The sequence below is a fragment of the Carcharhinus amblyrhynchos genome, chromosome 22, assembly GCF_965287045.1.
Source record: "Carcharhinus amblyrhynchos chromosome 22, sCarAmb.v2.hapA, whole genome shotgun sequence".
Lineage (NCBI taxonomy): Eukaryota > Metazoa > Chordata > Chondrichthyes > Carcharhiniformes > Carcharhinidae > Carcharhinus > Carcharhinus amblyrhynchos.
Genome location: NC_137345.1, coordinates 45136495 through 45163460, shown reverse-complemented (window position 1 = coordinate 45163460; position 26966 = coordinate 45136495). Strand labels below are relative to the sequence as shown.

The 26966-nt window shown below is 42.6% G+C and overlaps 1 protein-coding gene across 6 annotated transcripts in view; it reads right to left on the bottom strand.

The window, feature by feature from the left end:
- Positions 1-975: 975 nt before the first annotated feature.
- Positions 976-26966, bottom strand: part of pacsin1b (protein kinase C and casein kinase substrate in neurons 1b) — a 239756-nt gene continuing 213765 nt past the window's right edge. For 3 of the 6 annotated variants that reach the window (XM_080210232.1, XM_080210233.1, XM_080210230.1), the window contains exons 4-12: positions 26233-26468; positions 20620-20775; positions 16308-16483; positions 12929-13049; positions 12641-12709; positions 8901-9022; positions 6348-6446; positions 1706-1899; positions 976-1319 (exon numbers count right to left, since the gene is read on the bottom strand). In XM_080210232.1, coding sequence (XP_080066358.1) covers positions 1210-1319; positions 1706-1899; positions 6348-6446; positions 8901-9022; positions 12641-12709; positions 12929-13049; positions 16308-16483; positions 20620-20775; positions 26233-26468 — 1283 coding nt within the window. In that variant the 3' untranslated portion in view covers positions 976-1209. The remainder of the gene's footprint in view (positions 1320-1705; positions 1900-6347; positions 6447-8900; positions 9023-12640; positions 12710-12928; positions 13050-16307; positions 16484-20619; positions 20776-26232; positions 26469-26966) is intronic. The other 3 variants (XM_080210235.1, XM_080210234.1, XM_080210236.1) reach the window with 3 other exon arrangements.

Here is a 26966-nt window from a genome sequence, read left to right as displayed (position 1 = left end):
AAAATCTTCTTTTCAACACAAACACGACCTGTCTCATGAATGATTGATGGCTTAGTGGGTTTAATCATCAGAATTTCATCCACCTTAACCACTGGAATAAACAGATACACGTGATCGCACCCTTCAATGTCCAACCTACGGATTCAGTATCAAATTCCTCAACAATTAATCTTACACTCTCTGGTAAAGAGACAAAAAGCTTCAGGAATCTTTGGAAATCTAGTGGACACATCCGGTCCAATGGGGTAAACACATTCACCTTTAACTGGATCAATGAGAATTACTGGGGCAGGGAACTTGTGGCTCATACAATAGACATTCCCACGAACACAGTCTCAGAATTGGAATTGTAATGGCCAATGCGTTTGGGCAAAAGAAATACACAAACAAGCAAATTGATGGACCAAAGTAATGTGTGTGCGCCTGTGTGTGCACGTATGTTGTCATGATGTGGAGTTGCCGGCATTGGACTTGGGTAGGCACAGTAAGTGGTCTCCCAACACCAGGTTAAAGTCCAACAAGCTTATTTGGCAGCACGAGTTTTCAGAGCGCTGCCCTTTCATCAGGTGGCGCTTATCTGATGAAGGAGCAGCACTCCGAAAGCTCGTGTTACTAAACAAACTTGTTGGTCTTTACCCTGGTGTTGAGAGATCACTTACTGTGTATGTTTGTGCATGCCTTTATGTGCATGTACATATGTGCACGCCTGCCTGTGTGTGCACCTGCGTATGTGTGTGTGCACGCATGTGCACAGGATCCTGTGTGCGCATGTTTGTGGCTAAGATTCAGTGACCGTGCACAGTCAATTCAGGGAGCTGGCAACAGCAAATCAATAACTGGAACCTCAGTGACGTAAATAGGTTACCTGTGAGTTGGATAAAGGAAAGAGAAACTGTGTTCAGAATGAGGTTTCCTGGTCAAAAGAACAAGAAGAGCAAATGAGGTGCCACTTCTAGGAGAAGAGAGCACACTATAGAAAGTTAAGTAGGTTTTTTTTTAAGATAGGTGTTTACATTGACCATTAACATACATACAGTCTTCTCAGCCCACGGATAAAAGCATGATTTGCACAAATGATAACAGGGCACTATTCTACTAACAAAAAGTACAAAATGAAATGGTCTGTCAAATCACCTCAGAACAGGAATAGCATTATCTAGAACACATATATACAGCAGCAGCAACTAGCTCAGCAAGTACAATGTGCAATCAGATAACTTCTACATAATTCGCTGGATACAAGCCAAGCTGTCCATTCTCCAGGCGTCCTTTGCACCAGCCCTGCTCATCCTCATCTTCGATCTTTGTTAAGAAATCACCTGCATTTTGAAGGGGACAAAACAAGCAGTTAGGTATTTCATTCTCTCATTGCATCTTTATCAGCTCACGCTTTCAGCAACTTGTCACACAGAAAACTTTTAAAAAAATCTCTAAACCTCAGCAACTGCAGCCATTCGAGAAGGCAGCAGCTTACCACTGCCTTCTGAAGGGCAAGCAGGTATGGGCAATAAATGCTGGGCTAGCCAGCGACCCCCACATCCCAAAATGAATTTTAATAAGGGCATGTCTAACTAATGGCAGACACACATGACAGATGCCCAGAAATCTAGGAAATCTTTCTCTTACATGCGAGGCTGGCAAATAACACAAAAGGTGACTTTCTGTTCACAGTCTGCAGCGTGACTTTTTCTGCGCAGTCTCTTACCTGCTTTGAAACTGAGTTCATCCTGCTCTTGGCCTTCGTAATCATACAGTGCGCGCACTCGCACACCATGGGTAGGACAAGTTTCTTCATCAAATGGATTTGTCCCACCATTTGCATCATTTGTGGCAGGGTTATTTGTCTCATCATCCGACCATTCAGCAGAGTAGGCCTGGTTCTTCTCGTAGCTACTCACACTGCAACGGAAAAGGAGTGGAGGGGGAGCTCAGCAAAAAGAACCCTGCACAATGTTCCCACATCAGCCATCGCTCTGCTCATGGAAACCAGGAGAGGCGATGGAGTGAAACTGAGTGCTGGAAATTCGAAATAAAGTACAGAGTGGAAATGCAGAGACAGCCAGCATTTCAGAACTAAGTCTCTCCTTCTCCTCCTGAATCTTCCCCTCCCACCACTCCCTCCTCCTTACTGTCCCCCATGGCACACACCTCCCCCACCCACCCTCCCGAGTTGAAGTTGACTGGCATACTGTGTATTCCTGTCATTTTCTGTTCATATTCTTTTCTAACATAATGCCATCTGAACAAATTTAACATTTAAAACAAACACAGTGCCTACAACAGCAAGTCAGAGGTTAGGAATATTGTGGTGAATAACTACCTCCTGACTCCCCAAAGCCTGTCCACCATCCACAAGGCACAAGTCAAGAGGGTGATGGAAAACTCTCCACTTGCCTGGACGGGTGCAGCTCCAACAACACTCAAGAAGCTCAACACCATCGACAACAACACAGCCCATCTACAAACACCCACTCCCTCTATCACTGACATTCAGTAGCAGCAGTGTGTACTATCTACAAGATGCACTGCAGCAATTCACCAAAGATCCTTAGAAAGCATCTTCCAAACCCACAACCACTTCCAGCTAGAAGGACAAGGGCAGCAAAAATATGGGAACACCGTCACCTTCAAGTCCCCCTCCAAGCCACTCACTGCCCTGACTTGGAAATATATCGCCATTTTAGATGGGCACATTGCTGTCTCACAGTGCCAGGGATCAGGGTTCAATTCTGGCCTTGGGTCACTGTCTGTGTGGAGTTTGCACCTTTTCCTTGTGTCTGTATGGGTTTTCTCCAGGTGCTCCAGTTTTCTCCCACAGTCCAAAGATGCGCGGGTTAGGCTGATTGGCCATGCTAAATCGACCCTTGTGTCAGGGGAGAGTCTGGGTGGGGATTGTGGTTGGTGCCGACTCAATGGGCTGAATGGCCTCCTGCACTGTAGGGACTCTATGATGATTCCTTGCAGTCGCTGGGTCAAATTCCTGGAATTCCCTCCCTAACGGCATTGTGGGTCAACCCACAGAACTTGGACTGCAGCGATTCAAGAAGGCAGCTCACCCCCACCTTCTCGAGGGGCAACTGGGATGGGCAATAAATGCTGGCCAGCCAATGATGCCCATGCCTCAAGAATGAATAGAAAAAGGTAGTAAAATAAAGCCAACCCAAACTGCAGACAGAGTGCCAGTTTTAAATTTAGAAAGCACCTCTACTTCAATAGGGTTATGCAAAGGCAAAAACTGCCCAAAAAGACTAGAGTGCAGATTAGGGGGAAAAAAATTTCAACTGAAAAGATACCACTCCCCCTCCACCTCCCTTCCCCCTCTAAAAGACATTGGACAGTCTGTTTTACACCCTCTTTGAACTGGATTCTTTATTGAACAGAACAATGTGTAATTTTCTCTCAAAAACAACTCATCTCACATTACACATTGTTTCTCAGCACAGACAACAAACGCCAGCCTCTAGCCACTGGCAAAGCCCTGAAACTTTGGCTCCCATACTCTGCACATGGATACTCAAGAAAGAACACCAAGTTACGCAGCGATATGTTCTGAGGTGGCATTACTCCAAGATTTAGGAGGCAAGGCTCAAGTAAAGCTCGACCATGAAAGCTGGCACATCAAACAGATTGTGTTCAGCAACAATGCTGCAACGGAGAGACAATTAAACAAGTAAAGTATTTAGTTATTAGTCACAAGCAGGCTCACACCAACACTGCAGTGAAGTTACTGTGAAAATCTCCTAGTCACCATACTTCAGTGCCTGTTCAGGTACGCTGAGTGAGAATTTAGTATGGTCAATGCATCTAACCAGCACATCTTTCAGAGTGAGACAGTAAACAGGAGCACCCAGACAAAACCCATGCAGATACAGGGAGAATGTGTAGACTCCACACAGACAGTGACCCAAGTCGGGAATCAACTATCACCCCTATTGTGATTTTTGATTCTGGTCTGTAAACACGCATTGCCAAAGTAGTTTAATTAAAAATAGAACCTAAACCTCTTTGGGTGGCAAGAGTGGCAGGCATGTAGGAGGACCACCAAGTTACCAAGCACCCTGACTGGGAAATACATCTCCGTTCCTTCATGATTAAAGTGCTGAACTCCCACTTGGCTGCACCGACAGAGCCCCCTTCGCCACACGGGACGCGCCGACACGGCCCCCCTTCGCCACACGGGACGCACCGACACGGCCCCCCTTCGCCACACGGGACGCACCGACACGGCCCCCTTCGCCACACGGGACGCGCCGACACGGCCCCCCTTCGCCACACGGGACGCACCGACACGGCCCCCCTTCGCCACACGGGACGCACCGACACGGCCCCCTTCGCCACACGGGATGCGCCGACACGGCCCCCCTTCGCCACACGGGACGCACCGACACGGCCCCCCTTCGCCACACGGGACGCACCGACACGGCCCCCCTTCGCCACACGGGACGCACCGACACGGCCCCCCTTCGCCACACGGGACGCACCGACACGGCCCCCTTCGCCACACGGATAGCAGCATTTGGAAGGTATTTAGGAATAGGCTGTGTCAGTGAATGTTGATGTCAGTAAATGTTGATCCAAAGTGGTGAGCCACTATTTAATGTGATGGATGTGTGGACATCGCCAGGGTGTGGGCCTAGCAGGCCAGTGTTTAATTTGATGAGTGTGAGGCCTTGCCTGGGTGTGAGTCTCGAGCGTGTTTAATGTGATGGGTGTGTGGGCCTTGCCATATCCTCAGATTTGTTCTGAGACAATTTACTTCTTCCCACCATCAGTTGAGAACCATTAAAAGAACCTTAACTTGGAGAAGAATTACCGTGCTGACACACAAAACCAAAAACATTAAAAATACACAGCAAGCCAGTCAACATCTGTCGCAAAAATAGTCAAGATTTCATGTGTAACCATCATGTGCTTTCTTATTAAAAGGCACGCAATAACCTCAGTGAAATTTCAACACTTTGCTTCTATGCCGGATTTCCAGCACTGCAGTTTTCTTCTTTCTAATCACATCTTCAAATACTTACATTATACTGGAGTAAAACAACAAAAAGAAATTCATAAAAAGTTTGGTGCCATTAGCCATTTTAGGTTCATGCAGCACAGTTGAGGTTAAAGATGAGTGAAGCACCATTGTGTGATATGAACAACCCACAGGTTTAAAATAAATAAAGTTCAGCTGTGGATTTTTCATTAAAAGGAGGAAGGTAGAGAGAGGAATCCTTTCATAAGTACCCTCTTGTTATAAAGTATATCCAGTGTAAAAGAAAAGAGTAACATCCATCTTGGAAGTGTATGAAGAACCCGGGCTTGGATCCAACATAGCCACTCCTCATCACCCTGGGTAAAGGCTGTGGAACCAGCCATTAATAAATGTGCAGCTACACTTTGGACCAAACACTTACTGCTGCCCTCTGGGGAACTGGACTACTGGCTAAAAACTTTTATTAGTGTCACAAGTCGGCTTACATTAACACTGCAACAAAGTTACTATGAAAATCCCCTACTTGCCTGTTCATGTACACTGAGGGAAAATTTAGCATGGTCAACGCACCTAACCAGTATATCTTTTGGACTTGATGTGGGCTTGCTTGTTGGATTGGGGTAGGCACAGTAAGACCGCTTACTGCGTCTTTCAGACTGTGGAAGGAAACGGGACCACCTGGAGGAAACCCACGCAGACATGGGGAGAACGTGCAAACTCTGCACAGTGACCCAAGCCAGGAATCGAATCCGGGTCCCTGGCACTGAGAGGCAGTAGTGCTAACCCGCTATGTTCATTTTAGCACGTTTCCTTCCAGTAAATTGCGTTTGCGAAGGTTCTGTGGCAACACATCAGTCTGTTCAACTCATGCCCAAAAACAGGTTTCCAACAGGGTCAACCCAGAATGCATGGTGACACCATTGGTCAGAGTAGCAGGAAGGATGTCCAGATGGTCAGGAAAGATATAGCATCTGTTTTGTATTTAGGTGCAAAATGGGAGACGAGTTTAAACACAAAGTACTCTTCTTTCCCTTTAAGCTGCACTTGCTATTTAAATACTCAAAAAGCAACGCCTTTAATTAGGAAGCTACATAATACATTCCAGAATGTGGGCTCATTATGCAGATTTTTTGTTTCATATATTACATATCAAAGGAATTCAGAAAGATAGTGAAAAATTCACCCAGATATGTGGAGCCATTGTAACACAAAGATCAAGGCAAATTAAATCATACATACATACATTAGAGAGACAGAGAGGGGAACTGGGTCAAGACTCCCATTGATAAAACTGGCTCCACCGAATAGTTAGATTTAGTGAATGTTAGTGAAAAACTCCAAACAAAGACAGACACTTTTCACCAACTTTTTCTTTTCCTCTCTGTGGATCTCCTTGTGGTTGACCTCTTCCTCAGCAAAAGGGTTATTACTGTAACGTCTCTCGTTATTCTGGCAGATACTACCTCTGTTCAGGAAACGAGAAAAGGACACCTGCATTTGTAAAGAATCCCTAGAAACAATTAACTCGTCACGGAGGTCTCAGAATACCAGCCACCTTTAACCAGTCACAGAGTTGAGCTGCACATCATCAGCTGCAGCAGATTTTGGAACACAATGTCTTATAAACGCAAGTTCTTTTGTTCCAATCATGGACCAGTCAAAATGGATGAGTAAGTCCAAGGTGTTGTGTAACCCCTTGGGCTTGCCCGAAAGGAACTGTAATCTCATTACGCGCCTGATTTTAAACAGGCGTGAGGAATGGGCATGCCCAGTCCCTGAGATAGGTTTGAGCCAGAGGCCCAGGCCCAGGCCCAGGTCACATGCTCCTGGGGAGCAATGGGTGGAAATGGGGTCTCCATCCCCAAGAAGGCAGGAAATTGGCCAGTCTGGGGGCAGGGGCAGGGGGGGTTGCGTGTTTTGGCAGAAGAGGGGGTTAAGGAAATCTTGTGTATTCCTGATCCACTTGGCCCCACCATAAAGCATGCTGTCACGCAGGTACAGCCGGTGATTAAAAACAGGCAAATGGAATGTTGATCTTTATTAAAGTTTATTTATTAGTGTCACAAGTAGGCTTACATTAACACTGCAATGAAGTTTTCTGATTTATTATTCTTACATGTATTAACATACAATGAAAAATATTGTTTCTTTCCAAACAAAATCAGACACCAAGCCACAAAATAAGATATCAGGACAGATGTCTGGTCAAACAGGTAAGTTTAAGAGGTGTCTTAGAGGAGGAAAGAGAGGTGGAGAGCTGTTGACCTTGACAAACGAAGGTCAGTGACGGAGCCATTAAGATCCAGGATTTTTAGGAGACCAGAATTGGTGGAGCACAGATATCTCAGGAGGGTTGTAGGGCTACAGAAATGTGCAGGGGTCTGGTCACAATAGAGTTTAAAACAAGGATGAGAATGTTAAAAGTTTAAGAGGATATTGTCAGCCAGCACAGGAGTGGTGGGTGCATGGGAATTGGTGCACTTTTGTACATGAGAAGTAGGGTTTTGGATGATAGAATGTGATAGGTCAGCCATGAATGCATTGAAATAGTCAAACCAACAGGCAAAAGATTGACTGAAACTGTAGACAATGGAGAGTCAAGGATTAAGAGTGGGTAGCTGGGGCGGGGGAAGGGAAGCAGACACGAAAGCTGATTTGGAATTGAATCAGTCATGATCTTATCGAATGACCAAGAGGGCTCGAAGGGCCAAATGGCCCAATCCTGTTCCTAACTCTTCTGTTCTTATGGCAGGAGAAGAGTCAATGTCACGGAGGTGGAAATGAGATGCAGAGCTGTGGCTGGAAGCTCACCTTGTGTTGAAATATGACAGCAAAGTTGCAAACAGTCTTGACCAAACAGTCAGCAAGAAGAGCAATGGAGGCAGTGGCTGGGGAAGAGTACATGTCGGAGATCAAAAACAGCAGTCTTCCCAATATTGTGTTGGAGGAAATTTCTGCTCATCCAATATTGGGTGCCGGAAACGCACTTAGAGCCAGTCACATCACCGGTAAAGTGATAGAGTTATCAGTAATACCATCATGTAACAATAATAACCAGTTCACCAATGCCCAATGTAGCATCTGGTCGAATCACCTGGTGCCAAACCTTATGATTGTGTCTGGATCAACCCTAACTCAGGAGTTGAGTCTCAGAGGACAGGTGAGAAAAGGTGCCCTTAACATCAAGATGAGGTTCAACTGAGTATGACTCCAGGAAGCTTTGACCCTCATTGACCAAGTTTTTGCCAAAGGGAAACCCTCTAATTGTTTGAGGCATATTCTACATTACAAAAGGTGGTTGTGGTTGTGGTTGTTGGAGGCTAGGCAGGAGAAGCCCAGAACACTATTCCGCCTCAGGGTTAAAGTGACAAACCCTCCATCATGAGGAGACTGTCAAATGCACATTCCATTGGGGAGTTTATCCAAAGTCCTCTGCAGCAAACTCTACCATTAGGCTGCAGAACAGCAATTCTATGGGAACACTGAAATCAGCAGGTCTGCCTCAAAGTCACACACCTGGGCATACATTGCTATCATTATTTTATGGAGCTGCCTTGTAAATTTCTCATTTTGTGTTTTCAAACTACTGCTCAAAGTGGCTCCAGGTAAATGCACCCTTGCTGCTGCTCTTTACACTTTTCTACCTATTACACAATGTTCAACACAATTCATGTAGCCCGGATATGAGGATAAAAATGTCACTAAATATGCAGACATCTTCTAGTATAATATTTGTTACTATGTAGTAATACGGACTTGAAACACAATCGTGACAGGATCAGTGTGGGATTGTAACTATCCAATGTGTAGGTGATAAGGTGGAAGAATTAAATAAATAAACAAACAAACAAAAAAAAACCTTTTGTTTTCCAGCACCATAATTAATCATAAAGAGAACCCCACCTTTGAGTGCACCTACCTGCCCCGATCAGCAGCCTGTGACACCTGCTCCCCTGCTGGTGAGACATTAGTAACACCTTCATTAACCTTTTTTACTTTCTCTCTTTTAGCAACAGTATGAGTATTGTCTTGAGAATATTCCTGTAAAAGATAAGTTTTCCTCCTTTTAGGCACAGCAAATTTGAATAATTTAATTGCATGCAAACACATGCACACTTGCGATTTTTTTAAGCATGAAAGATTTCCATTTACATCGGGCTCTTAATGACCACCAGGCATCTCAAAGCATTTTTGAAATGATTTTTGTAATACAGGAAACACAGCAGCCAATTTGCTGACAGCAAGCTCTCACAAACAGCAATGTGATTAAGACCAGATTATCTCCTTTTTGTGACACTGATTGAGGGATAAATATTGATTTGGACAGTGACGATAACTCCCCTGCCCTTCTGTGAGACAGTGCCGTGGGATCTATTACATCCACCTGGGCAGGCGGACAGGGCCTCCATTTAACATCTCGTCTGAAAGACAGCACCTGGCTCCAACAGTGCTCGCTCAGTACTGCACTGGACGGATAGACTTGATCCCTGGATTCAGAGGCTGAGCCACAATGGATCAACAATTTCCATTTCACATAAAATCAAGAGAGATCCTTAGTGATGTCCGTGTTCTTGGATCTTCCGACCATTTTTCCATAAAAAGAATCTGGAAAAAAATCACTTAGTGCATACAGACGGTCTGAGAAAATAGGTTGAGATTTCAATAAACTAATGTTAATTTTTCCTCAGACTAACAAGGAATTTGTTAACTTATTTCAGTGGCGAAGATACACCACATCCACTTTACTAAAAAGTTTGTGATCTATTTGAGAAGAGCAAGCCCCACAGGAGAGAAAGCGCTGAAGGTGACGCTGACCATGAAGAATGCTGAGAAGAGCACACAGGATTTTCCGAGCACTCAGAAATGGTTCACCAGTTAGGTCGGGAAGCTGCAGTCACCTGTGGTGCCAAAAATGGAGATGCAATTTTAAAAATGGGAAGCAAATGCATCAACAAATAGAGCGACAAGATTTAAAAGTGCCAATCAATTGTCTAGGATTGAAGGAGAGGGTTACGGTGTCGGGATAATCACTTCCCTGAAGCCTGCTGGTATAAAAGAGGCTAAATGCTTTTCCTGCCATAGGAAAGACCAACTAAGGCACCGATGTGAAAGTAAGACTGGTCTGGCCAGTAACAGAGTCAATAATACATCACTAGTGCTTAATATGAAAGAGTCCAGTACTAAGGATTTAAATCTTCATCATTGTTCAATGTGAAAGCGGGAAAGGTAGCTCCTATCACTGATGTTTTTGATAAACAGAACACCCTTAAAGTTGATACAGGGGCCTCTGCCACAATGATATTTATAAGGAGGAATCTAGCCTTGGGTTGGAGGGGTACTGTAGCAAAACTAACAACTTACACAGTAAAAGCCATTAAAAGCAGCAGTACACTCAGAATTCAATAGCAATAGGTCAGGCTAAGAGTCAAGTCTTTTGGGCCATGATTGGCTCAAGGTAATCAAGTTAAACTGAATGGAGATCTTTCAAGTTGAATTGCCAGTCTTGGAAAAACAGATCAGGTATTGGACCAGTTGGGATCCACTGCTGTCCAAAGGTGAGGCAAGGGTTGGGCTAATGAGCCAGTTTCTGAAGAGATTAAACTATGTTTTATACAAAGATGAGTGGAGTTGCCAAGATGGCATCATACTCAGGAGAACAAAAGCAGTTGTTTCTGTACCAGGAAGACAGTTGCTCCTGATTGTCCATCCGGGTATATCCAAGATGAAGATGCTTGCCAGGAATTATGTCTAGCAGCCTGGCATTGATGCCAACATTGAGCGTCTAGTCAAACACCATTTGCAACCAACCTGCTGCAGCCCTCTGGGAGTGGTCTGGCCGACCATAGGTACGAGTCATATTGATTGTGTTGGTCCATTCATAGGCACAATGTCGATACACATAAAACATGGATGGGCATTTGAGGTGCTACAGTTGAGAAATTACGCCACTGGTTTTCCATCCATGGAAGGCCTGAAGTCTCAGTGCCTGATAATGGAACCGCCTTCATGAGTGCTGAGTTTCAGAACTTCACCACCATCAATGGCATTAAGCACATTAGGACTGAGCCTTACCACCCTGCATCAACAGACTAGTTGAACGAGCCGTCTAAACCTTTTTAAGTTTGGCCTAAAAGAGGCAGTCAGGAGGGAACTTGGAGATGACAATCTCATGATTCCTTCTGGGCTATAGGACCACTTTATATTAACAACAGACAGCAGAGTTGTTAATGAACCATCGTCTCAAAGTGAGACTGAGCCTCGAGTTTCCAAATGTGCCGGAGTAGAGTAGAGGCTAGCCGTGATCCATGCCAGTCAAGGCGGTCATTGCCAGTGGATGAAGCAGTGTGTGTGAGGAATTTTGGTAGTGGGTTGAGTTGGCTCCCTGGAGTCCTTGTATCCGAAACTGGAGGCCTGTCTTATCAAGCAAGCGAGAGTTGCCCCAGAAACCAGTACTGTATTAAGGAGATATACTGCCATCTGGGAATATTGTTGACTGTGCAAGCACTGAAATACCTGGTCGTCTTGTGGCAGGCACAACCGATGTTGCCATGGAAATAGATAGGCCTGAATGGCCTGTGCCTGAAGAGGTGCCTGTCATTGTGGTTCCAGCCTACAGCAATCATGTGGAAGTGCCCCAGGAGTGACACTGCTCCACTAGGAATCACAATCCAATAGAAAGACTTGAGTTATAATGGACTGGATTCATGTGCTAAATATTTAATTATCTGGTTTGTAAACTGGGTATTTATATTTGTACAAAAGGGACTTGGAGGGGGTGGGATGTGTGGATTGCCCCTTTAAGTGTCCATCTGCAGAGTAAAAGGTCACATAACCCTGGAAACCAATCGGGCGGGGGCGGGGGGTTTGTCATCCTGGTGAGTTTGGGCTTTTGTTCCAGAACCTTCTCGGTAGCTGACTGGCAGCCTTGGGGCTGCAAGCCTCTGCATTGTAGTTATATGTAAATAATTGTTGCAGTTGTTGTTATTTATCTAACTGGTGAACCGGGCTTATTACATGTAACAAACTGTTGGAATACTTGACTGAGGATGTCTACGGATTGCTTTTGGATGCCAAATTGCCTCTGAATAGTAACTTTGACGTCAAAGAAAAGGTTGTTTATGTCACACCTTTCATCTGCTCAGGACATCTCAAAGTACTTTACAGCAAATTAATTCTTTCTGAAATGGGGTCACTGTCATTCAACAAGGTCTCACTTACAGCAAGGAGATGAATGACAAGTTAATCTATTATTTTTGGCAATTGTTAAGGGATGGATGTTGACCAGAAGCTTCCTGTCTTTCTCTAAGCAGCACCATATGAATTTTTTGTTAACCTGAGAAGGTAGATTTCACATTCAAACCCAAAGCTGGAACCTCTAACCTCAGTGTTGCTCCAGAACTGCCCTGAAGAGTGTACACTCAAGGCTAGCCAAGTCCTCAATCAGGGCAAGGTCGCATAATCTTCTGACTTAGAAATAAGTGCTGCCACTGAACCAAAGCCGGTCTTAGCCAAATAGTTTCACGGTAGAAAATATGGTCCCTGATCAACATAATTGACAGTACAGTTTAATATCACATTGAATATTTGCACTGTGTCAAAAATCTCTTTCTGGTTCATGTTCACATTTTACTAAGCCACAAAACAGCACATGTGATGTACCTCAGAGCCGTGTTCAGCAATAAGGCCAGGTACACACAAGACAGCTCTTTCAAGGTCACTGCAATATGTCTGTCAAGAAAGTAAAGTATATAATGTAACGTTTTTGATTTGATTTATTTTTGTCACATTAGTATACAGTGAAAAGTATTGTTTCTTGCGCACGATCCAGACAAAGCATACCGTACATAAAGGAGGAAAGAGGAGGGTGCAGAATGTAGTGTTACAGTGCATAGAGAAAGATCAACTTAATTATAACTGAGCTTTTATGTGAACAAAAAAAAAGGTTACCTCAAACTGAGGCCAGTTCATTGGCATTCCAGGTCCATGTGTACTGTTGAACCATTTTAGATCTTCCTGTGAGTCTGCAACCCGAATTACCTGCTCCAGCTCTCGGTAAATGTTGGCATAACTGTAAGAGGGCAGATGGATAAAGGGTAAAGAATAACAACACATTTACCACTAAAAGTGAGATAACCTACGCCCAAATTGCAGTGCTGTATCCCATCCCCTCCACAAACAGGGCTTAATTATGAGCAATTCCCCTGTCTGATAAAAAGTTGACTCCAGAATATTATGGGGAGGGGACAGTGGGGAAGAGACAAATAGGAAAAGAGTTGAGACACAATTCTTCAACAGAAACATTAAAAGTGGAATTGCATCGGGCTTGCACGATTTAACCGTCAGAAGAAATTTCTTACACATTTAATGGACTCCAGTTCTACTGGGCTATCCCGATTAATAGGACTGAGAATTCTAGTTGTAGGAAAAGGTATATGGCACAGAACACCAAGAGCAAGAGGGATGGAGTAATGAAGTAATGGTTGGGGGCTGCCCCAAGGGCTTGAGGCATTTCAGCCAGAAACTATTAACTGGAAGAGGTCAGAGGGGGAGGAGTTGAGCAGCTTTCAAAGATGGAAGAGGTCACAAAAAAGAGTAACTTAAGGAAACTGTTTAAGAGTGTAGGGCCAAGATGTCTCAATCACTAAAGGTAGACCAAAGGAAGAGCAATGCAAGCAGACTGGAGTCAGGTATTGGGAGGTACATACTCAAATCCAGGACTGGAAATAATTTCAGAGAAGCCAGATCTAAGGAAATCCTAAAACATTTTTTTTTGATGCCTCAACATAGCTCCAATGCAGGCTCGCTAAGGTAGTCTTCACAGCAAAATATTTCTTTCCAAACATCACTGACTAATAATTCTGGGGATAATCCAGTTACATGGTTTTCTGAATTGGTTTTAATGCTAATTGGTTTACCATGGATTCTCCTGTGTAACCTGGCTCATCTGTATTCTATAGACAGTGTTGTTCCCTTGTTAGTATTCCAGGAACATTGATTTCAGCATTCCTGTTGTTTGTGCACTAATGGCTGTCATTTGTTATAATATGTAAATGTAAGAATTTGTCCCATTTCTACACAAACATCACTGATCTTTGGTTTTGTTTAAAGGCCTGTCACTTTACACTATTCGCAGTCAGTGAGTCCTGCATCAATTTCAAAACTTGCCATCATGTCCACACACATTAATGTTTCATTGTGGGTTTTGAAGGGAATTAAAGTGAGCATTAATTGACATGTCCCTTCATCTAGCTGCTTGTGGGTCAGTCAGTCTTCTGGTAAGTGTATACTTGGGGGTGGAATTTATATTGTGATTTTTCTTGTAGATCAGGTAGTTTTAATATGCGCATGTACGTAATTTTATCATACACACTTGTTTCTGGAAGCAGTAGCTTCCAGCTGTTAATGGATGCAGAGACACTCCACTACTGTCCCACCTAATAGATGGCATTTTTCGCCCTCGCTCACACTGGAATGGTAAATCCTACCTGAGGTCAATGGACCTTTCCATTGTCTGCCCCTCACCTGTTCTGATTCCCAATCTGGGCAAGCTGATAAAATTCACCCTATTGTCTCCAATGGAAGTGGCACTAGCGTGCCCATTTCAGGTTTTACATTGTAGACAATCACTATGTCAAACCAATACAAAAGGTGCCTGTAACAATTCCTGGGTCATCTTATCCTTTCTTATTTGGCAATAGAGATTGCACATTGGATCACAGAGTACAAGAGGTACACTTATGGATTGGCCCACGAGATGGAATCGTAAAAGTCATCTAGCACAAAAAAACCCAAGAATTATAGTGCTGGTATTCTCAATTTATGTCATCATGTCCCCACCTCATACAGCTACCAGGAATACTTAAGAGCAATATCTTTACTGCCCTTCTCAACACGGTCAAGATTTGATGGCTTTCTTTCTATTTCTAAAACTCCATATACTGAAGCTGTCTGAAATCATAAGAACTAGGAGCAGGAGTTGGCTATCTGGCCCCTCGAGCCTGCTCTGCCATTCAATAAGATCATGGCTGATCTTTTCATGGACTCAGCTCCACTTACCCACCCGCTCACCATAACCCTTAATTCCTCTACTGTTCAAAAATTTATCTATCCTTCCCTTAAAAACATTCAATGAGGTAGCTTCAACTGCTTCACTGGGCAGGAAATTCCACAAATTCACAACACTATGAAGAACTTCCTCCTCAACTCAGTCTTAAATCTGCTCCCCCTTATTTTGAGCAATGGCCCCTAGTTCTAGTTTCACCCGCCAGTGGAAACAATTTCCCCGCTTCTATCTTATTTATTCCCTTCATAATCTTATATGTTTCTATAAGGTCCCTCCTCATTCTTCTGAATTCCGATGAGTATAGCCCCAGTCTATTCAGTCTCTCCTCATAAGCCAACCCTCTCAACTCCAGAATCAATCTAGTGAATCTCCTCTGCACCCCCTCCAGTGCCAGAATATCCTTTCTCAAGTAAGGAGATCAAAACTGTAATAATACGCCAGGTGTGGTCTCACCAGTACCTTATACAGTGGCAACATAACCTCGCTGTTTTTAAACTCCATCCCTCTAGTAATGAAGGACAAAATTTCATTTGCTTTCTTAATTACCTGTTGCACCTGTAAACCAACTTTTTTGCAATTCATGCGTAAGTACACCCAGGTCTTTTTGTACAACAGCATGCTGCAATATTTTACCATTTACCATTATACCAGCATGTTGTTGCATAGGCATTTTGGAGTAATCCCCACATGCATAACTTTAGCATTTAAATCAATAACAAAACATTAATCATGCAAACTGACTGAAATCAGATTTTTTATGTAAATATCTGATCGATAAGTTGTATTGAACTAATCTCCTACATCTGTACTTACCTTAATGTGGAGCTTATAGCAATGTACTGATTGTGACTAACACATCGGCCATTAATAAAAACTCTATTTATTGTATTACAGGCAATCTTACTAAGTCTATCTTTCTAAAAACAGCTTTGTGAATTTAGAGTGGCACAGAAATGTGAAAGAATATAGTTTAGAAGTTAAACCATGGGAAATAAAAATGCTAATGCTGCCTGACCTTGCAATTATTGCCAAATTTTTCTGTTTTTATATCAAGAAGAGTGGTTGAAGTCAGTATACTGGGCTCCTTTTAGAAACAGGTGGACATTGTTGTAGGTAAACAGCGCTGCTGTTCTGGGAAAGAAAGTGGTTGGAAATTCATTCTCATTTTATCTTATAAGTAGTGTTTTTTTTAAAATGAGAGTTAGGTTTGAATGTTGTGTGCGCTGGATAGTTATACATTAAACATTTCTAATTGATACTCACTTGTTGTTTTCAGTGAGGTTTAGGTGCCGTTTGATGTCCTGAAGCACTTCCCTGAAGAAAATCAGTCGTTTGTCCTCAAACTGCTGGCACTGTTCAAACACTTGCTCCATATTCTCCATGTACTGCGGTGTACATTTACTCAAATCATCCAAGGCCTTTTCATACTTCTCTTTTGTCTGTACGGACGTGGATCCAACATCAAGTACAATTAACAAGTTTGCATAAAAATTCGCTAAGAAGCCATCATGGCAGCATCATAGTGCACACAATGCCAAGAGGCAGCAGTCAGGATTTAATACTAGCCAAATCCAATCAGTAAAAACTGCATAGTCTAAATCCTTCAGCCACATTATAGACTTGCCAAGAACCCACAGGATTTTTCCCCAAGGATGAGTCAGTCATTTAACATGGCTACAATGGTTTTTGGACATCTTTTGGAGCTGTCTTATTCAGTTTCCATTGGCTCACCTCTGGAAGCCACCTCTATTACCAAAGGAAACACCAAAGAGCCACACTACCATGATGCAAATGCCTCCTCCCCCCTGATACCCCACACAAAATAACGGAAGGAGTCACCAAACAATGAAGGATTCAGATAATGTAATCCTCTTGAGCAGTTTCAGCCACCTGAACAGAAGTTTTGTTTGAGGATATATATAAAAACTTATTTATACACACAAAAGGATTGCTGAAAACCCCATTGCGGTTATTAGTGTTCAAGTTCAAGAGTTTAATCCAATTTATTTTGTAGCTATTCACCCTACTGTAAAGAAGTTATTTTTGTGGAAGTTAACCTTCTCTGCTTTTCAAAACAAATTCTGCTCTAAGATTAGGCATTCTATATTTATAAAGTTGCCCATCAGGTTTACAATAATCACTTACAGTCGCATATCCTGTAGCAGTTTACAGCAAGCTTCTAATAGTATCAGGTTATACCCATTGCACCCAATTGCTGCTAATGCACCAGTGAAGCATTACAATGAATCAAAGCAAGCCATTCTACAGTTGTACAAACATTATAGCGACGCGTTAACTTCCTAAGTATTATTTTTGTTAATATCCCCAATTTTAACTACACTGTTGCCTGAGGAAAGCTGTGCAAGAGGGACAACTAAATTGATGGTAGTTATTATGCTTGTCCTGAACTTTGAGGTGGAGACTGGAACTATGGTTGCTAACTGTAATTAAATGTATTCTTGGAGACTTCATCACATGCCTTGCCTCCACAACCAGCCTTATGACAATCTGCCTTCCTGTACTAACTGGAAAGCAAAAAGACTCATCACCCAATTGGATGATGCTTAACTATCAGCCAAATAGCCCTTTCCCACCCCCGAATTTTAATATTTTTACATCTGGTAAAGAGGAATGTTTAAAGAAAATAGCAATGATGATCTTTTTAATGTCCCTCTCCAGGGGTGCACACAGTAACGTCCTGGAGATTCCAGGCCAATCCTGGAATGTTGGCAACCCCTGGTGGGGGAACACTGGCAGGGAGGCAGACAGGTTCTTCTTTAAATATGCAGTTTGGTTCCAGATGTCACCTGACCCAGACTGCACTATTTGTTGAGGTCTGAGCAGGACAGGAATGATGATATCCACATTTGGCCAGATGCGAGATGGATCACATGCAGGGAAGTTTCAAACTTTTATTTCCGGTGTCCACAGAGCAGGGAAACTCATCCAGGACTCACAAGGGAAGGCTCTGAGCCCCCATCACCTCCGGGGTCCATTCTCATTATTTCTTTAAAGTTTAGTTATTAGAGTCACAAATAGCCTTACATTGACACTGCAATGAAGTCACTGAAAATCCCCTAGTTGCCACACTCCGGCACCTGTTGGGTACACCGAGGGAGAATTTAGCGTGGCCAATGCACCTAACCAGCACATCTTTTAGACTGTGGGAGGAAATCAGAGCACCCGGAAGAAACCCACACAGATACGGGGAGAACCTGCAGACTCCGCACAGAAACTGACCCAAGCCGGGAATCCAACCCTGGTCCCTGGCACTGTGGAGTAGCAATGCTAACCACTGTGCCACCCACATGGATTCTTGCTTGCAGCTTTCTGTTGCTGAATTCCTGTTTCTGCTCACTGATCAGCTTGTCAGTTAAGCTGGGTAGAAGTGGAATTCTCGGAAAATTGAATGGCAATGACATCCAGCCACTAATATAGGCCGGGCTGCCTTGTCCCCAGATTCACCACCCATTTTGGAGCTCACCATACTCAACCTTACCCATCCTTTAAAGATGGCCACGTGTAAAGGGAAAATTGTGATTCTAACAGATGAGCGTGTACTAAAGCTACGTTAGTAAATAAACTCTTCATTAATAAGTCAGCAGATGTTTGGTTCAGCTAATCGGATGTTGCCCTAGCACTGACAAGTCTTTATCTCTCATCACTCAAGATTATAATATATTGAAAAGGAAGCAAGAGAATGGTAATGCAATGGCAACATTCAGATAGGCTCACAACAATATTCCCGTGGGATATTTATGCTGTAGATGCCGAAATAGCAAAGTTAAAGGAAATTTAGAACCGGTATAGGCTTGTGTGAGAGACTTACACTTATTGGGAGTTGCTTACAAGGGCTCAATGTTCACTACAATTATTGTAATCACTTGCTAAGGAAGTAATCCCCACAACTGACCCCAGTGTTAACTCCATCTCTAAATCACATGTTCTACTTCTTTTAGTCTATTTAAAATTAGTTAAAATACAATATAAAAACATACATACCATATTAGCTATGTCAAAGTTGGAGCTTATCTTGGAATCATATAATCCCTACAGTGCAGAAGGAGGCCATTCAATCCTTTGAGCCTGCACTGACTCTCCAAAACATCATCTTTATCCTGGTCCATTGCCATAATCCTGTGCATTTACCATGGCTAATCCATCCAACCCAATACATCTTATATCACTAAGGGGTAAACTAGCATGGCCAATTCACCTAACCTGCACATCTTTGGACAGTGGGAGGAAATCAGAGCACCCAGAGAAAACATACAAAATCCACACAGTTACCCAAGGGCAGAATTGAATGTGGGTCCCTGGTGCTGTGAGACAGCAGTGATAAACACTGTGCCACCCAATACTTTGACTGAATTTCATTTCTACGAGGATGTATTGTAACGATTATCCATTTATTTATGCATGTTATACATAAACTGGGACAAACTCAAAGAGACTTTCAAAGAACAACTTGCTTGTATACAGCAACCCAAGGTGATTTACAGGAACTTTATGGAACAAAATTTACACTGAGCCGCACATGGAAACATTAGGCCAGATAAGCTCGGTCACAGGTATCAAGGACTGTCTTAAAAGAAGGAAAGGTAGAGAGATGGCAGGAAATTGGGAGGGAATTCCAGAACTAAGCATCTCGGTAGCTGAAGGCAGAACTGTCAAGGTGGCATGATTAAAATCGGGAATGGTCAAGAGCCAGAATTGCTGATTATAGATCTAGGAAATATTAAAGTAAAAACTTATTAGCCACAAGTAGGCTAACATTAACACTGCAGTGAAGTTGCTATGAAAATCCCGTAGTTGCCACACTCCGGTACCTGTCCGGGTACACTGAGGGAGAATTTAGCGTGGCCAATACATCTAACCAGAACATCTTTTGGACTGTAGGAGGAAACCAGAGAACCCAGAGGAAACCCACGCAGTCACAGGGAGAACAAGCACACTTCACACAGACAGTGGCCCAAGCTGGGAATTGAACCTAGGTCCTTGGCGCAGTGAAGGCAATGGTGCTAACCATTGTGTCACCATGCCGCCCATTAATTTATCTGCACCAAGATGCACTTAGAGTCAGAGGTTTACGGCATGAAACAGGCCCTTCGGCCCAACTTGTCCATGCCGTCTTTTTTTTTAAAAGCATCCCTAAGCTAATCCCAATTGCCCACATTTGGCCCATCTCCCTCTATACCCATTGTACCATGTAACAATCTAAATGCTTTTTAAAAGACAAAATTGTACCCGCCTCTACAACTGACTCTGGCAGCTCCAGACACTCACCACCTGTGTGTGAAAGTTGCTGCCCCTCTGGACAGTTTTGTATCTCTGCCCTCTCACCTTAAACCTATGCTCTCTAGTTTTTGCTTCCCTACCTTTGGGAAAAGATATTGACCATCAAGCTGATCTATGCCCCTCATTATTTACAGACCTCTGTAAGATCATCCCTCAGCCAGACAAAAAAGCCCCAGTCTATCCAGGCCCTCCTTATAATTCAAACCATCAAATCCCAGTAGCATCCTAGTTGTTGTTATATTTCAACACTGGAATTATCTTCTATACCCAATCTCACCTTCTGTACTTCTTGTTTACATTTCTCCACTTTGTCTAGTAGTTTCTTCTGTTGCTCAGGAGTGACTGATTGCTCTGCCTTACTGTTTGCTTCCCTTGTAGCTGCCATCTTTTCCTCTTTGCAGGCTAGGTGATACGCTTTCTTGGCTGCCTCCACCTATGGAAAACAAGACATTTTATGTATTAAAAAGATTAGAAACAAACTTTCTACGTATTACCTGAAGCTCAGTAAGAATTCTCACAACCCCAGTTTAAAGTCCAATAGGTTTATTTGGTAGTAAACACCACTAGCTTTCGGGGCACTGTTCCTTCGTTTCGTCATCTCACCTGACGAAGGAACAGCGTTCCGAAAGCTAGTGGTGTTTACTACCAAATAAATCTGTTGGACTTTAACCTGGTGTTGTAAGACTTCTTACTGTGTTTACACCAGTCCAATGCCGGCATCTCCACATCATACCTGAAGTTAAACAGAAAACCAATGGGATCACTGAGAAACACTCAAAGCCCAACATTGAAAGTAGATTTGGGCTGCCATTTTATTTCCCACCTTACTTCAATTTGGCTGCAGAATAAGTGACCATAATCATTGCTCATGTATTTCCAAACATTCCCAATGCCAATGGATAATCCAAGGATGGGAGTACACAAATAAACAAATTAGTAGGAAATAGGGTGGGTAGAAAATAACAAATTTTATTATTAAATAAAATAACACTTTCTTCCATAGATCCACTGAAGTAGGCTTTCTACTTGGGATGAATTTACAAAGAAACAGTGTCCTGACACAAGGGCCCCAAAACTCAGGTTCTCTGCTTGATGTCTCTCACAACCAATTAGGTAGAGACATACATTGCAATCCCCCCACCACAACTGAAAAGTCAATTGTTCAGCCAAGTGCAGACGATAGGGGGCATTTATCTAATCTACTGCAGCTCTCGGTTCCGTTCAGGCTCAATGGAGACATTCACCTATTAGGAATTCCATTCGCCATACTGCATGTGGCCAAACATCTGCCTAGTGCAAAGCATCTGTGTAAAATCAGTGAGACCCAACTGCAGTGTCTGATGGGCAAACATTGGCTGTTAGTGACCAGCGTTTAGGAGATTGAATCGGAGAAAGTGAAGGTGGGGGTGGCTGGAATTGGAGATGTGCTCCTGCAAATCCCAGCCCCGGAGGCAGGAAGGAACCAGGATTGCAGAGCTTTAACCCCTCTATCCCATCCCACCACGTTCAACACCCATTCCCTTGCCCCACCTCCCTCCCCCATCCCCTGTAGGGGATTGGTATCTGTGTATGTGGGAGTGAGAGTGTGTGCATGTGGGATACCCATTTGTATCCAGGAAGTGGGCTAGCTCCTTCAGGAGTGAGCCAATCCTGACGGTGGTCTCCACCCAGGGAGGTGCCACCTGGCCTTGTGATGCAGGTGGCTACTGGAAGTGTTCAAGGGACACCTGTCATTACAGGGGTAGAGGAGTACAGTATCAGCCCAGCAGGAGAGTGAAGCTAATTCAGCAGGTAGATCCTTCACCTAAGCACTGAGACAAGACTAGCCTACTTTAAGTTTGCAGTTTCTCAGTAAGAGAAATGTATTCTGCTTTTTGACTGATGTCCTCTCTTTCTTTGTGTTATAGCAAGTCAGAACAATATCAGGCAATAGTCTCTTTTACAGAGTCTCAGCACCAGGGCTAGGACCTCTTTTAGACTTCCCAACCTAATTAATATTTCATAAGAATCAAGATTTGAGTGATGTAAAGTCAAATTCGCTAAGCATAGAGGTTTCTTTAGACCCCAGAAGTTTTGTCGATCACTTCATTCATCCTATTTGAAGCATCATCACAATGCCTAAAATGAACAGGTTATATATATTATAAAACAATGATAATTGGTAAGAAATTAGGGTGTGTAACCTAATTAATAGCTGGTATAGCAGAGAAAATATAGTTGAGGTTGCAGACAAAGATTTATTCTACACTCAATATGTTGGGAAGTAATGTGCATTAGCTGCACTCCTGAAATGATTTTGGATTTCCATGTGGGAACTGCAGAATTTCACAGCATGGAAGGAAATTATGCATCTTATTATTGTAACTGCAAACTATTATCCACATTGTCCTAATTCCCATACTTTAAGAAATTTTTCAGATATGAAACTTACAATGAATTCTATTTCTGCCATTTCTAGGGGGGACATTCTATGTCCTAACTGTGATACTGATATATTTTATGTTAAAAGAAGAATGTTTTAAAATTCAGCTTTTTTCCTACAGTCAGTATGTCTTTGGGAATGTAATTCAGATGCTGAGAGAGCAGAATAATTACTCAGTTTAGCCTTGCAGCATTTACTTAGCAGAGAGCCAATGGATTTTTGTTTATAGATGAAAATTTCCCCTAGAGTTTTTGATTGGGTCGAATGACAGGGTCATGTGATAATGTGGTTAATATGTTTGCAGCTGAGAAAAAAACTTTAATTTCTGGCTTGGGTTTGTTTAAAAGGAAGAGGTCTGCAAACTGCTGTGAAAATCAAAGCCTCTCTGAAAGCTTTGAGATTGGTAATACCCTTATTGCAAGTATATTTATGGTTGCTAACCGTATTTAAACTGGAATTTTAAGTCTGAAAGAATAATGCTTATTTGGAACTTAAACAGTGGTGATAAGTTAGAAATTAAAGTAGTTTCCTTTCATTTTTTAATTCTAACAGTTGAACAATAGTTAAGTTGCTTCATTTTGTTATAGAATTATACTTAAATTATGTTATTAAATAAAGTTTGTTTTACTATAAAAGATCCCCAATTTGTCAGTGGAGTGAAATATACCAGCTTTAGATTTATGTCAAAATAGAAATATTGTTGGAGTCTAGTCTGGCTTCCTAATGTAATTTGGGATTGTGGATTTGGGATTCTAACAACCCCTCAATTCAAATATGTAGTCATTGTATCATCAAAATTGATTTGGTTGAGAAATTTATTGCTGCAGACAGCTTGTTAGAATGGATTCAATTTCAGGTATTAAGAAAAATTTCAAAAACGGAGATTGGGGTGTGCTGGTTGATGTATATTCAAAGCTGAAATCTAAATATCTTGATGAAGGTGCCCAGAGAAAGCAGTCTCAAAAATCAAGATTTCATAAAGTTGCGATATTGCATTGCATAAGTAAATAAAGCCACAATTGAATGAGAAAAACTCATTTCAAAAACTGATTAAGCGGAATTTGCATGGTAAAGCTTTGTAAGTTCTCTTAGTGGCTGGGAAAACCATATAGGTCCTGAAAGATTTAGCATGGCAATTAGGAAATGGCCAAAATGTACATGTATTTGGTATTGATTTTCACTGTTGAAAATGATACAGTGGTTGGTAGAAAGCTGTAGATATCGACAACTTAAATGAAACTGCATCAATGGCTTTAGATTGATCAAGTTCTGGACCCCATGACTCGGATGCTGAAGAAAATGGGAGATGCGTGCCAGCCATTCATTTAGCTGCTTTGAGATCTGGGCTAGTTTGAATTGTTTGGAGAACGAGATAGATGCATGAATGCTTACACACACACCAAGCCCCATTCACTGATATCGATATCGGAACATAGAAACAAGAGGAGGACATTCAGCCCCTTGAGTTTGTTCTGCCATTACGGCAGATCTGTATATTCTTCTCTGCAACTAGTTTTGTTCCTTATTTTGTTGGTAAAGCTCTACAATTCATGTTTTAATTGGCTTAAATTACAAAATTAAACTGTTATACAATTAATTTCCAGCTTTGCTAAAAACTAATGATACAATGATACATCGTTCACAATAAAAAGCCATCTGACATTAGTGATTATCACAAGAAAAATGCAGGTTTGGGGACTCAATTGATAAATACACAGGAAATCAATGGGGGGGCTCAACACATTTTCTAGAGCTTCTGCACCTCAAAATTCCCCACTACACCACGAGTACTGTGGGGAAGGGGGAGGCTGCGAGTGCAGGAGTGAGAGAGCATGCAGGAGTGAGTGTGTGTGTGAGAGAGAGAGTGGGATGTAAAAAGAAAGTGAGGGAGGTAGGGAAGTGTGTGTATGTGCGCAAGGGGGGAAGAGAGAGAGAGAGAGAGGGGGGGGAGCAAGAGAGGGGGATAGTGTGCGCACGTGCGTGCATTTTGGCCTTCAGGTCCCGAGGTGGAGCAGTGCCCTGAAAATGCAACTGAACACGGGGCCCCACTAACCATTGTTAAAGGGAAAAAAATAATAATGGTTGTAGTTTTAATTTGATTATGCCGTCAGGTTTAACAATTAATAAGGAAAGGATGTGCGGGTTAGGTAGATTGGCTATGCTAAATTGGCCCTTAGTGTCAGGGGGACTAGCTTGGGTAAAAGCATGGGGTTATGGGAATAAGGCCAGAGTGGGATCGTAATCTGTGCAGACTCGATGGGCTGAATGGCCTCATTCTGCACTGCTGGATTCTATTCTATAATAGAAAAGGATTACAGGCCTCTTTGTTACAATGAGTTAGCAGATCTCTTTGTTGTAAAAGTCAGCATTGGGCACATTCTAACAGCGATTGACCTTTGTAAAATTGAAAGACACGTCAGCAGAGCCTCCAGCTGCCCCTGGCACCTTGCAAAGTCTGCAGTGGCTGACTCTGTTAACAATAACAAATTCCTGGAGTCAGACTGCATGTCTTAGTACCAGATAGAGATAGGGGCAATAGTCATGTCAAGATATGGGCGGAGGTATAAATGCATGGCTTGTACAAGATTTTAGTACAATCTATATCTAATATCAGATCAAAGTTTAAACAATGTCTATGTATGTGTGAAACATGATATAAAGATGAGAAGTTTTCTGCAAACAACAGGATTTGGATCATAACCTGCTGAGTCTCCTGCTAGTAGCTCATCAGAAATCAGTGATAACACTGGAAATCCGCCACTGCTGTCACAAGGGATTGTGATCATTCCTGAAGACAAGTCCCTTTACACAGGACTCTTGGTGAATCCCAGCAATAATACTACCTTTTCAGCAGCTGAGTAGACTGGACCTACTCTGAGCTGGCAAATATTTACCAGATTCATTGGAAATGATGAACATTTTAAATCAAATCCACTGCATTTTCTTTTTAAAAAAAAACAAATTCACAGCTTTACTGCATCACCTTTTTGCAGAAACTGAAATTTTGTTTGAGGCCACATCAGCTCTGGACCTCAATTAGGCCACTGTGAATGGAGAAAAAAAATGTTTTTTTTTAATATATATTGCTGGAGAGGCATGGAAAGAGCAAAGGCTGGCAAGGCAAGGAGTAAAGTTAGGCAATGCCAAGAATACATTTTAAAACCCTACAAGAAGAAAAAAATTGACAGGAGTTAGAGTCCCAGTTTTACTCATCTGGTTCGAGGTGAATCAACCCAGGCAGCCAGCTATGTAGATTATCTCAGGCACACAAGCTAACCATATCACTAAATAAAAATAGTTAGACAGTTGCTACTTTTTGCAATTTTCAGAAAACCTCTATTTTAACAGACAATTCATAATAATACTAGGAGACAGTTCTATTGTGCAGCTATTCTGCAATAGGAAGTAACAAAACAGGAATGAGATATCACTCAATGAGCCATTGAATCGACTGGAGTGACACATTACCTCTTTCAGCTTTTTGGCCCAGGGTTTCTGTGCTTTCCGGAATCCATCCTCAGCCTCTTTGGTCTCTTTGAAGCCTCCTATCATCTGTTTGTGGAAGGAATCTTTCTGCCAGTTCTTAATCTTTTCAAAATCTTCACTGGTCAGTGCATTTCTCACTTCCAGGTGTAGCTCGCTTACTTTATCTGCCTCGGTCATCAGTGCCATCCAGGCCCTCTCCAGCGTGCCATATTGTGGTCCTGCAAGAGGCACAAATACCTATTGGCTTAGTTTATACCCCAGCGACTTTAACCACCAACAAAGCTGTTCCTCTTTAGAGGAACATTCAGAGGAACATTCTAGCTGATGTGCAAGGTGAACAAGACCCCACTAGAGCACTGATACCAATCCCTTTAACATGTAGGAGCGTGGCAAACCTTCAGCCCTGGACAAAAAAGACATACAAAGCAACTGGATCAAAGCACAAATTTCCACGCTGCTAAAAGCCAACATGAGAATCCACCGGTAGCGTCAAACCATTCAGTTACTAACCTTGTTTCTCCCCAAAACATTGAGTCACAGAAGTGAAGGAGTTTCCACAAAATGTTGACTAAATGCAATTCCGAATGAAGATCGAAAATAAGAATGTGACTTGAGCAATAGGATTTGTACCAGGGTGAGTTATTACATTTTCAAAAGTCTGCTTATAAAGCTACCAGGAATCATTCTGCTACTTCCAGGCTTGAAACCCTACTCCA